Genomic DNA, 10,855 nt, shown 5'->3' with positions numbered 1-10,855 from the left:
TATTTAACTGTTGGGTGCTACTCGTCTCTTAACAGAAAACCCTACCTGCTTTTTCAGGCTGCGTGAATAATAATACTTGGTATTTACACAGAGCTAGAACTTGAAAGTTCTTACACTGAGTAAATCCTTACCCAAGCCAGTAGTTGCATCTGCTGTACTTACATCAATTGGACTGTGTGGGGAGGTAAAACGCACTGAAAAGAGTGACAGAATCTGGCTTACACTGCTACATATTACCAGAGCACTTTGATCCTGACAAGTTCCTTAGAAGTGAAGAAGGTAAGGAACACTATTCCCATTTGAAAGGTGGGGAAACTGAGGCATGAAAGAGCCAGGTGTCAAATGTGCTCTCCCATTTGGGATGTCTGAGTTGCAGCTACCCAACCCAGTGGTTTTTCAGGTGTATGGAGCACTCCAAGCTCATACCCACTTAATTTAGAGCTGTGATCATCTCAGAAGCTTGGAAATGCTCTGAGGCAGCTCCAGCCTGCCTGATTTTAGGCAGCTACCTGAAACTGCAGAGTGAGGAACATCATCATGCTGGCCTCCACTCTCAGCCCCTACAGAGCTGTGCACCTCTGCAGGCAGAACAGGGTTGAATCGCCCTCTTGACAATCATCTGCATCCCAGCTGGTATCTAAAGGGCAGGTGTGATGAACTGGGCCTGGGTAACTAAAACTTGTGGTGTGCAAAACTTGTGGCCAGATTTGGAGATTTGGTAGGAAGTGGTCTGTCCAAGGCATCAGAGGGAAAAAGTGTAAAAACTAAGGGAATCCTTACACCTGGCTTTGTGCTCAGAGTCAGAGGTGGAAAACATAGTTTAAAAATTGCCAAATTCTGTCTTACAGATTTGGGCAGCTAACAGGATGACTTTTGCATAGAAGTTAGGCACCTTTTTTGTGGATGATTATGGATGCTCTGAGACCTGCTGTCATGCTGTGTGCCTGGGGTACTTCCAGCTTTGCTCACTATTTTCCATTATTCAGTGATGACTCTTGCACTGATTGTGTGAGGGAAAACAAACTCTATTTTGGATCAGGCAGGTGGTTTGCTAGCACCTCAAATCAGGAATAGCCAACAGCAATTAACAATGAAAAGCGGAATCTCTGTGAGGGTAGCACTATAATTTGGGCAGGTACATTCTTGGGAAGGGATAATGAAAAAGCAGTTTTCTAAAGTTGAGTTCAGTGCATCAGACACATTTCTATTCATGTATTTCCAATGCAGAATTAAAAGCAAATATTCCTGTGGAGGTTGCTATTAAATCTCAAACTTCTTCAATTCTCTCGACTCACGCGTCCTGCCTAGCCTTCTCTCCAGCTGATTTGATCCAGTCATGTAGCAGACGTGTCAAGTGATTTATACAGTTAGTAGGAACTGATCTTGCTCTGGGGGTTTCTTCACCCAGGTGCCCAGACCAGCTTTCTGAAACGCTTTAAACAGCTGCTGCTTGACAGACTGGTATGTCTGAGCCACCAGCTTTGCCTCGCTGTACACTGATGGCATGTCTCCATGGCTCGGTACTCGTGTGCTCAGCTGCAGAACACAAATCAGGGAAGGGGGAAAAATAATATAATAATAAAAAAAGCAACCAACAAGCCAAAGGAAACAGGAGGCTTCAGTAGCTGCATAATCTTTCTGTCTACATTTCATAAGCAACAAACAAACTATCACTGTGCTTTGTGTGTTTGCTTTTGGTTTAACAACAAAAATACGGGGAAGCAATAAATGCCTGTGACATGGTTTTGAGCCATTGTGGAGAGAACAGGGTAAACAGCTTTGCTTTGGAGTAGGCATAGGACGTGGCAAATCTTGGTGTGTTTTACAAATGCAAAATCCTGCTTCCCAGGTAAGATGAGTTTTAGGGACAAAAAAAGGGAAAAATCCTTTCTGGGGAGCCTTAAGGAGTGTGCTCAGTTTAGCCTGGGAAGGAGAGCAGCTCAGTGCTTTCAAGTAATACCAACAGACACAACAAGGAGGTTCCCCTCCCACACTCTCCCCTTTCCTCTTATTAATCTGTTGTTGTTGGAAATGTTGTGGAAGCTGCCCAGGACAGAGCAGAAATCAAGCATCAGGATTCATGCTGGTGTGGGAAAGTGAGTGCTCTGGCAGGACACCGGAGCTGATCATTCGGAGCTGCCATAGGAGACAGAACCACATGTCCACTGCCCCTCACCACCTGGAGCAGACATGTGAGCGTGTGCACCCTTTGCTTTATATAAGGACTAAAGGACTTCCTCTGACCTGTCCAAGTCTCAGTGCCAAACCACCAGGAAGGCTTTGACATTATATGAAAGAAACTGAGGTCTTGGAAAATGCCCTTAGAGCAAGCTCTAAGTCCAATGCTTACACACCAAGGAAGTAGCACCCTTGCATGAGAACGCACCCTCAGACCACAGCCTGGTGAGCAAACAACTCTCTTTGCCTTCTCAACACTCTTTGCCTTCTCTCTAAAGAGGAGAGATGACAAATTAAAGGAGCAGGCAGATGTACAGCCTGAAATGAACTGCTTCAGTCCATGTGGTGCTAGTGCACCTAGGGGCTGCTCTGGCTTGGGGGTGCATTGGCTTAGCCATTGAGGGAGGGTGATGCTGCCAGCCCAGGAATCAGGGGGCCACAAGCTAGCCTCACCAGTAGTGGTCTCCCTCCAGCTGCCCCTTTGTCCCCAGAAGTGGACACTGATGACATTACCAAATGCTTTGGATTGTCAAAAGCAAAGTGCCCTGCTCAGCCATGAGTTACTCTCTCCTGCTCAGCCCAAACCCACCCCTGGTGGGAGCCAGGTCCAGTCCAGCTCTCCCGGCCATAGTTCTCTCCATAACCTGCCCTGGGGCCCAGCTTGCCTCAGATTTTGTTCCTGTGAGGATCAATCCCTTAACTGATTCTCACCCTCCTTCCCATGCCACCTGCTGTGCAATAAATAGTCTGGGACCTGTGCCATCAAACTGTGGCTGAGCCCTGGGCATGAAGCCCAGGTTGGTCCCTTCTGCTCCCCACCAAGGAGGAGGGTCCCTGCTAGGACAGGTCATGACACTGGCTGGGATAGAATGAGTCTCACCAGCCTCCGTCCCTGGGCTCCTCTGCAGAGCAGAACAACTTGTTCTCCTACCTTACCATCCTGCCTGACTGCTTTCCCAAATGACTTCACTGGTGGAAGTGACTCCAGACTTCCCTGCCACTACTCTGCCTTGTTCTTTTCTACTCCTTTCTGAATAGAGAAAAGGATTTGGCACTTGTTAATAAAATATTTTCTTCTTGTCCTTGTTTTCTCCCATTCTGCATGGACTGCAGGACAAGTCTTTACAAGCCTCCTCATGGCAATTCAATATTCTATTGGTGAAAATAAGTGGGCTGATGAGACACTTTGCATGTTCCTTTCTGCTCCTCCTGGACACGGTGCTCAACACTTTGGTATCTGTGTCCTTCTCTCCCTCAGCACTTCCTTGAAGGGTCAGGTAAGAGGAGAAATGGAGACTCCAGAACCAGGAATAATGAGAGGAAAATTTCCTTATTTCACATCAAGCTTTTTCCCATACGACCTGCATCCCTAGGTTCCACCATGGTTTTGGCCACCCCTCTGTCCTGACACAGTTTCCTGTCTGTGGGAAGTAACTTAAGTGTGAAGGCAGGTTGACTTCAGTGCCATTTCAAATAAGGGGAGTTCATGGTTATCTTCCCTAGAGAAAGCAGGGCTGTCAAGGTGTGGTGCCCATTACAATTAAATACAGCCTGTAGTTTTAATGCCATTAAATTGTACTGCTGCTGAGTATAGTGAAATTAGAGAGCCTCCAGCACCTGGCCACTCACCTTAAGAGCTGTATTGTTGTATGGGTACATTAGCAGATCCGGGAGGGTGGTGAAGAGGAGGGGAATGGGCAATCCATAGCACTTGCTTTAGCTAACTTGGGTGAGAGTGGGATCAGTTCAGGTTGGGAGTGTAAATCCCTGTGGAACAATAAAGTGCAGTAGATGCCCCCAAGGCAATGAGAAATATTTCCCTCAGGCTTCTAAGACTTAGTGAGTTGAATACTCCCCTTAGAGTCAAAGGGATACTTGGGGTAAGATGCTTAAAAGATTACCCAGTTGTGCTTGTATGAACACTTTACAGTCTCGTGGCTTTTGGCTGCTCATCTGAGCATGGCTCCATTGCCAAAGACAGCCAGAACACCCATCTTCCCTCCAAAACCAGCTCAGCTTTCTCTGGACTCATCTCCATAGCAGACCCCACCGGCTCTCAGTTCCTAATCCTCTCCTAGGCATTATCAGGAGGAACACAGGACACCTGTGGAGGCTGCAGCTTCATCATGAGATTGCTAAAACAGGGTTGACACCAGGCTAAAGACTAGCCCAGGTGGGGCTGGCAGCAGTGTTCTGGCAGTGCATCAGACCTACCTTTCCATGAAGCTTTGCCCACCGAGCGAAGAACATGTGCTTGCAGAGTCGTGAGGGAGTCCCACAGGTCCTCTTCCCTGTTGTAGCGTTGATAACCTCCAGGTCGGTGCTCCCCACAATCCAGTTCACACTGAAGCCGGGAGATTTTCCGGGCTGCCGAGCATCAGCATGGCTAATCCCTGGCAGGAGAGAAGGACACCAGTAATATCCAGTTAAACATTAAAACCTTCAGAGGCTGCTAACATGGTGAGTTGCTGTGGAACATGGGATATTGCTGAATGAACACAGTAGCATTGTGCCCTGTATGCGCTATTATCACCTCCGGTTAAATGTTACCAGGCTGAGTACCTTAGAGAGACATAATTTAGCAATTCCTATAGATCTTTTTCCACCTTACATGCAACCTTTCTTTAGCCTAAGGAAAGCCATTAGATATAGTGTGTGCTATTGACAGCAGTGTGACGGTTGCTGAGTGAAATCTTTCAGAAAGGCTTTAATGGCATAACTGGTTTTTACAAGGAGCGAATCAGCAAAGTGCTTTTGCCATGAATTCCTCCAGGTGAGCTTTCCACGGTCCAGCATATTTATCTGCTATTAACTGCTGGGGCCTGGCTGTGACAGGAAGTCTAGATCACAGGGAGTATCCACAGGGGATAAGGAAATACAAAACATACATTTCATCATCACAGAGAGAGATTATTAGATCCAAGTTAATAATGACCTTGTAGACATTGCAGACCTACACAGAAAACTCTTGTTCCCCACCTTGTGTCTACCTGCAAGATTCCTACCCTATATGGGTGCAACAGTCTCTTCAAGAGATAGTTACTGTCCTAATGGCAACATTTTGGACATCTTTAAGTGGGATGCATCTCATTTAATTTTAGACAGCTACAATGATGATGTTTTCAGTCATCTGGGGTGACTGTATGACCTTTGTGTCATTCGCCTAGCAAATTTTAGACATCTGAATCACATACTGGAATCCACAGTCTACAAGGGTGAGACCTCCCTAGGCTCTAAATGCAGATCAGGGCTGCAAGGTCAGGTGTGGGTGTGTGTATGAGAGAGAGTTATTTTTAACGAGGAAAATTCTTAACCATTTAGTGTAGTTCCAACCTTTCCGTGACTCTCTGTTGCTTTCTTATTCCCTATACCTGGAACCAGGGAAGGATTAGTCCTTGCAAGGAAATAAGGGGAATAAAGAAAGTGGTTGGTAAATGCAACCAAGGGAGCTCTGCCTTGCTCATTAGTGCTTTTGTGAGCAAAGAACCAACACTGAGAGCCTCCAAGGCTGGAAAGACAAAGAGACATGAAGCAGTCTGAATACGTCGGAAAGGGGGGCACTGGATGGAGTGTCTGCATTCAGCTGTTGAGCCCCTCTCTGCTGATTTGCTCCATGGGCTGCTAGCCTGCAAACCTGGACAACAAAAGCCGCTGTGAACAGGCAGGTGGGACTGTGCTGGTGGGAGGAGCTGCCTGGCACAGCCACCGAAGCACAGGCCATGGCTGGATCTCTGCTTCCAAATGGCAGCTCCCACTGGAGCCCCTGCTTGTGGCCGCTCCAGCAACAGCTCAGGGTTTGCACAGCTTGATGGGACCTGCTTTCGCTGCTCCTGGGTGGAGGGTAACAGAGACAGGTCCTTTGTGTTTTTTGCTGAAGGGTTTCAAAGAGTTTTGCAGAGAGCGGGAAGTACTGATATGGGCTGTTCAGAGAGGAGGAGATTAAAGGAGAGAGATCAAAGCCCCTCCTTTCCAAAGTGCCCCGTCTTGCTCAGGGATCTTAGTTTTGGAACAAGTGCAAATTATGAGCATCTGCTAATCTCCCACAGAGTGGGAAGGAGATGGGAGTTGGTGGGAATGCAGCATTCATCACCATGTTAAACATGCCAAGCTTGGTAAGCCCCTGAGGGAGACCATGGGAGAAGCAGAGAGCTGCACAGTCAGTTAAGGCAGAGACGCTGCCTCTGCAGGCACCTCCTGTGTGGGGCCTCTCATCATCATGGGAAGCAGTTATCAGTGAAGGACATGCTCCCTATCCACTCCTGTTCCCTGTGTGCTGGGAGGGAGCTGCAAGAGCCAGATGAGCATGCACAGAGAGAGAGGTGGCCATTGAAGGGAAAAAAATACATAGCATTACCATTTTGTATCGGTGGCAAAGCTGGAATTGCTGAAATCATCTCAGTCACTGGGACTGAACTCACTACTGTGTATAGATGAGAATTACAGCTAAGTCATAACGTCAGCCAGGATTTGTAAACACATTCATATCGTATTAATACCTCTCTCAATTTCTTTTCCCCCTGAGAAAACAGATCAGTCTGCATCTAAAACTCCGGTTCACCTAGGCAACAGGATATAACCAAGAGCTTGAAAATCAGATAGCGCTCTGACGCTAGTCAAATGCCTCTATACATAACAAGATGCAAACGGATCAAAATCAGCTGTTTGACACTATGCACCACTCTGTCGAGATAGCACCCAAAAGGTTAGAGGACTTGAGTGCCAAAAACCACGACAGCAAACACCCTGACAAGCAAGGTTGCCACAGGCCACTAAATAAATACAAATGTGAAAACACTGACCAGAGGAAATGAAGGAAAGGCTGCACGGAGGACAGAGCAGGCTGTGGGTGCCCACCAAGTGGAGGCTGTACACCCTGCCCAGCCTGGGACCTCTCTCTGCTCTCAGTGGACCACTGTGAGAACTGGATGTTTGCTGCAGTGCCTGGAAAACCTTCCATGCTGGTTTGGCTCTTGTGTTTTCTCTTCCCAACTATCACATATAAGTACATGTGTTTATGTAACACATAATGATATCGTCACATCATTTTCCAAATGCAAGAGAAGAGGCTTTAAAAGAGAAAACATGAGCCTCATGACAGATGCAAATATAGAGCCTAGGTATCTCCTCTGATTGTTGGTTTTGGTCTTTCTTCAACACTTTTTTCATGTTTTTCTTTTGACAAATAATTGTTCTGATTCTATTTGAAAAAGAACAACCAAATAATCTAGATAATTTTCTCTCCTTTATGTAAATCATCCTCATTAAAAACAACACAACAACGAGTACAATAGGAGACTGTAGAAACTGGAAGGAAAAATCTTTGTACAAATAATATGAACTTGAGTATTTTGGGATATGAACTGAAATCTGTTTTCATTCTCCTCGCAAAACCTCGTGCCTCTTCAAGATACCATTTAGAATGGCCTCAGTCTTCAGAGAACATGAAATAAAAATGACATAGGGATTTCCTTTCTTCTAAAAAATACACCCAAGATTAATCCCAGTGAATGAGTGGATTTCCACCTGGCCGGGACTGGTGTGAGCAGAAAACCTTACTGGTTATTTTTCTGAGGGGCCAACGAGTTATCTCAGGATCTCATCACACACCATGACTCTCCTCTCCTTTGAAAAGCTTGTACTGCTACGATCAAGTGACAAATAATTGGCATCCTTATATTTGAAGGACTCTGCAATTTGAAATGCCTGGCTGGTCTGATCACTGAGGCAAGTGTGGGAGATGGAGTTGTCTGGCTGAGATTGCTGGGGTTTGGTCTCTAACACATTTGGTATGGCTTTTGGTAGGTGCCCATCTCCTCTGTCACTGGATATGCTGTCAGCACAGTTTTCTAGGTAAGGGAAGTATAGCACAAGGCTCAGCTATGTAAGCTTTAAGCAGCATTGGCTCCCTGGGATATGTGGGGGAGAGAAGATTACAAATAATGGCTTTAGAGACAAAAACAATGTAGACAGAGAGAGGCAGATTCCTCCCACTGCTTATCCTGGGCTGAGAAAAACCCACAAATACCACTGAAAGCAAAGCAAAAGCTTTTATAAACACAGAAGTCTCTGGGAGGGAGGAAGGAAGACAGCCATGAAACAATCAGATATTTAAAGTGACACAAGGATCCCTCTGATGCATTCCTATCTCTCTTGAAATCTCTGGCATTGACTCTTGGACATAAATAAACACTTGGGCCAATATAAGCTATTACTTTTATGCTGCAAGGCTACCCCAGCAAAGCAAGAGCTGTTCTGTGGTTAAATCTCTTAATAAATCCCTTATTGTGTTTTCAGCCTTTCAACAGTTCAGGTGTATTTCCCTGTACATCCCACAGAGTGAAAGTGGGTGTGATTTTTGACCTTAATGTATGGATGAACTTATAATGCGTTATGGCTGGCACAGGATGAGATCACCTTCTCCAGTAGGAGATGCGAGGGCTTCTACCAGGCTGGGGTGTGCTGTTCTAAAAGAACAGCCAGGTTTGGGAAATGAGGAGATTTTTCTTAACCAGCTGCAAGTCCTTTTCTCCCTCCTATAACTGGTGTGGAAAGGCGGGGGGGGCTGAGTCTTGCCCTGTCTGGGCCAAGGCAGGAGGGACAGGAGAGGACATAGGATGGAAGAGGCATGTGGAGCACAGATTCCTGGATACTTGCATTGCAGTCTTTGGCTAGCTGCACTGAAGAGTTAAAAAGTGGAGATAAGCTCTTCAAATAAGGATGAGCCTTCTGACCTACTCACCTCATAACACATACATGCACATCACACTTGCCAGATGTACTAACCACACAGAACCTGAGAATTTCCCCAGTGGCTAAAGTATCACTTCTGCCTCAGCCAAACTGATTTTGTCACAAGGACATGTTAAAACAAAACCAAACCAAAAAAAACGAGACCATAAAATAAATAAGGGGTAAATCAGCGCTCTCCTGACTGAGGAACCTAGAGGAGTTTGAAAGTCAGTGGTGTACTCCCACTAAAACATAGAATCATAGAATAGTTAGGGTTGGAAAGGACCTTAGGATCATACAGTTCCAACCACCCTGCATGGGCAGGGACACCTCACACTAAACCATGTCACCCAAGGCCTCGTCCAACCTGGTCTTGAACACTGCCAGGGATGGAGCATTCACAACCTCCCTGGGCAAGCCATTCCAGTGCCTCACCACTCTAACAGGAAAGAATTTCCTTCTTATATCCAATCTAAACTTCCCCTGTTTAAGTTTTAACCCATTACCCCTTGTCCTATCACTACAGTCCCTAATGAAGAGTCCCTCCCCAGCATCCCTATAGGCCCCCTTCAGATACTGGAAGGCTGCTATGAGGTCTCCACGCAGCCTTCTCTTCTCCAGGCTGAACAGCCCCAACTTCCTCAGCCTATCTTCATATGGGAGGTGCTCCAGTCCCCTGATCATCCTCGTGGCCCACCTCTGGACTTGTTCCAACAGTTCCATGTCCTTTTTATGTTGAGGACACCAGAACTGCACACAATACTCCAGGTGAGGTCTCACAAGAGCAGAGTAGAGGGGCAGTAGATCACCTCCTTCGACCTGCTGGTCACGCTCCTTTTGATGCAGCCCAGGACATGGTTGGCTTTCTGGGCTGCAAGCGCACACTGCCTGCTCATGTTCATTTTCTCATCGACCAACACCCCCAAGTCCTTCTTCGCAGGGCTGCTCTGAATCTCTTCTCTGCCCAACCTGTAGCTGTGCCTGGGATTGCTTCGACCCAGGTGTAGGACCTTGCACTTGTCATGGTTAAACCTCATGAGGTTGGCATCAGCCCACCTCACAAGCGTGTCGAGGTCCCTCTGGATGGCATTCCTTCCCTCCAGCGTATCAACTGAACCTCACAGCTTGGTGTCATCGGCAAACTTGCTGAGGGCGCACTCAACCCTGCTGTCCATGTCAGAGACAAAGATGTTAAACAAGACCGGTCCCAACACTGATCCCTGAGGGACACCACTTGTTACTGGTCTCCAGCCGGACACTGAGCCATTGACCACAACTCTTTGTGTGCAGCCATCCAGCCAGCTCTTTATCCACCAAGTGGTTCATCCATCGAACTGATGTCGCTCCAATTTAGAGACAAGGATGTCGTGTGGAACAGTGCCGAACAGTTTGCACAAGTCCAGGTAAATGACATCAACTGCTCTACCCCTGTCCATCAGTTCTGTAGCCCCATCATAGAAGGCCACCAGGATTTCCCCTTAGTGAAGCCATGCTGGCTGTCACCAAGCACCTTGCTGTTTTTCATCTGCCTTAGCATGCCATCCAGGAGAATCTGCTCCAAGATTTTGCCAGGCACAGAGGTGAGACTGACTGATCTGTAATTCTCCAGGTCATCCATTTTCCCCTTCTTGAAAATGGGGGTTATATTACCCTTTTTCCAGCTGTCGGGAACTTCACCTGACTGCCATGATTTCTCAAATATGATGGCCAGCGGCTTCACAACTTCATTCGCCAGCTCCTTCAGGACCCACGGACGGATCTCATCAGGACCCATGGACTTGTGCACATTCAGATTTTTAAGATGGCCTCGAACCAGATCCTCTCCTACAGTGGGCACAAGGTCTTCATTCCCACAGTCCCTGCATCTGCCTTCCAAGACTTGGGTGGTGTGGTCACAGCCTTTGCCAGTGAAGACCGAGGCAAAGAAGTCATTCAGAACCTCAGCCTT

General features: G+C 46.9%; 1 protein-coding gene across 1 annotated transcript in view; it reads right to left on the bottom strand.

The window, feature by feature from the left end:
• Positions 1-525: 525 nt before the first annotated feature.
• ADARB2 (adenosine deaminase RNA specific B2 (inactive)) overlaps positions 526-10,855 on the bottom strand; it is a 307,618-nt gene continuing 297,288 nt past the window's right edge. The window contains exons 9-10 of the mRNA XM_057416445.1: positions 4,393-4,571; positions 526-1,536 (exon numbers count right to left, since the gene is read on the bottom strand). Of these exons, the coding sequence (XP_057272428.1) occupies positions 1,360-1,536; positions 4,393-4,571 (356 nt within the window). The 3' untranslated portion in view covers positions 526-1,359. The remainder of the gene's footprint in view (positions 1,537-4,392; positions 4,572-10,855) is intronic.

This window comes from Pezoporus wallicus, unplaced genomic scaffold (genome assembly GCF_028554395.1).
Source record: "Pezoporus wallicus isolate ANWC-B61680 ecotype Strahan unplaced genomic scaffold, APGP_CSIRO_Pwel_v1 contig_3847, whole genome shotgun sequence".
Taxonomy (NCBI): Eukaryota; Metazoa; Chordata; class Aves; order Psittaciformes; family Psittacidae; genus Pezoporus; species Pezoporus wallicus.
The sequence above is the reverse complement of the archived record's forward strand: the minus strand, read 5'-3'. Positions and strand labels throughout refer to the sequence as shown.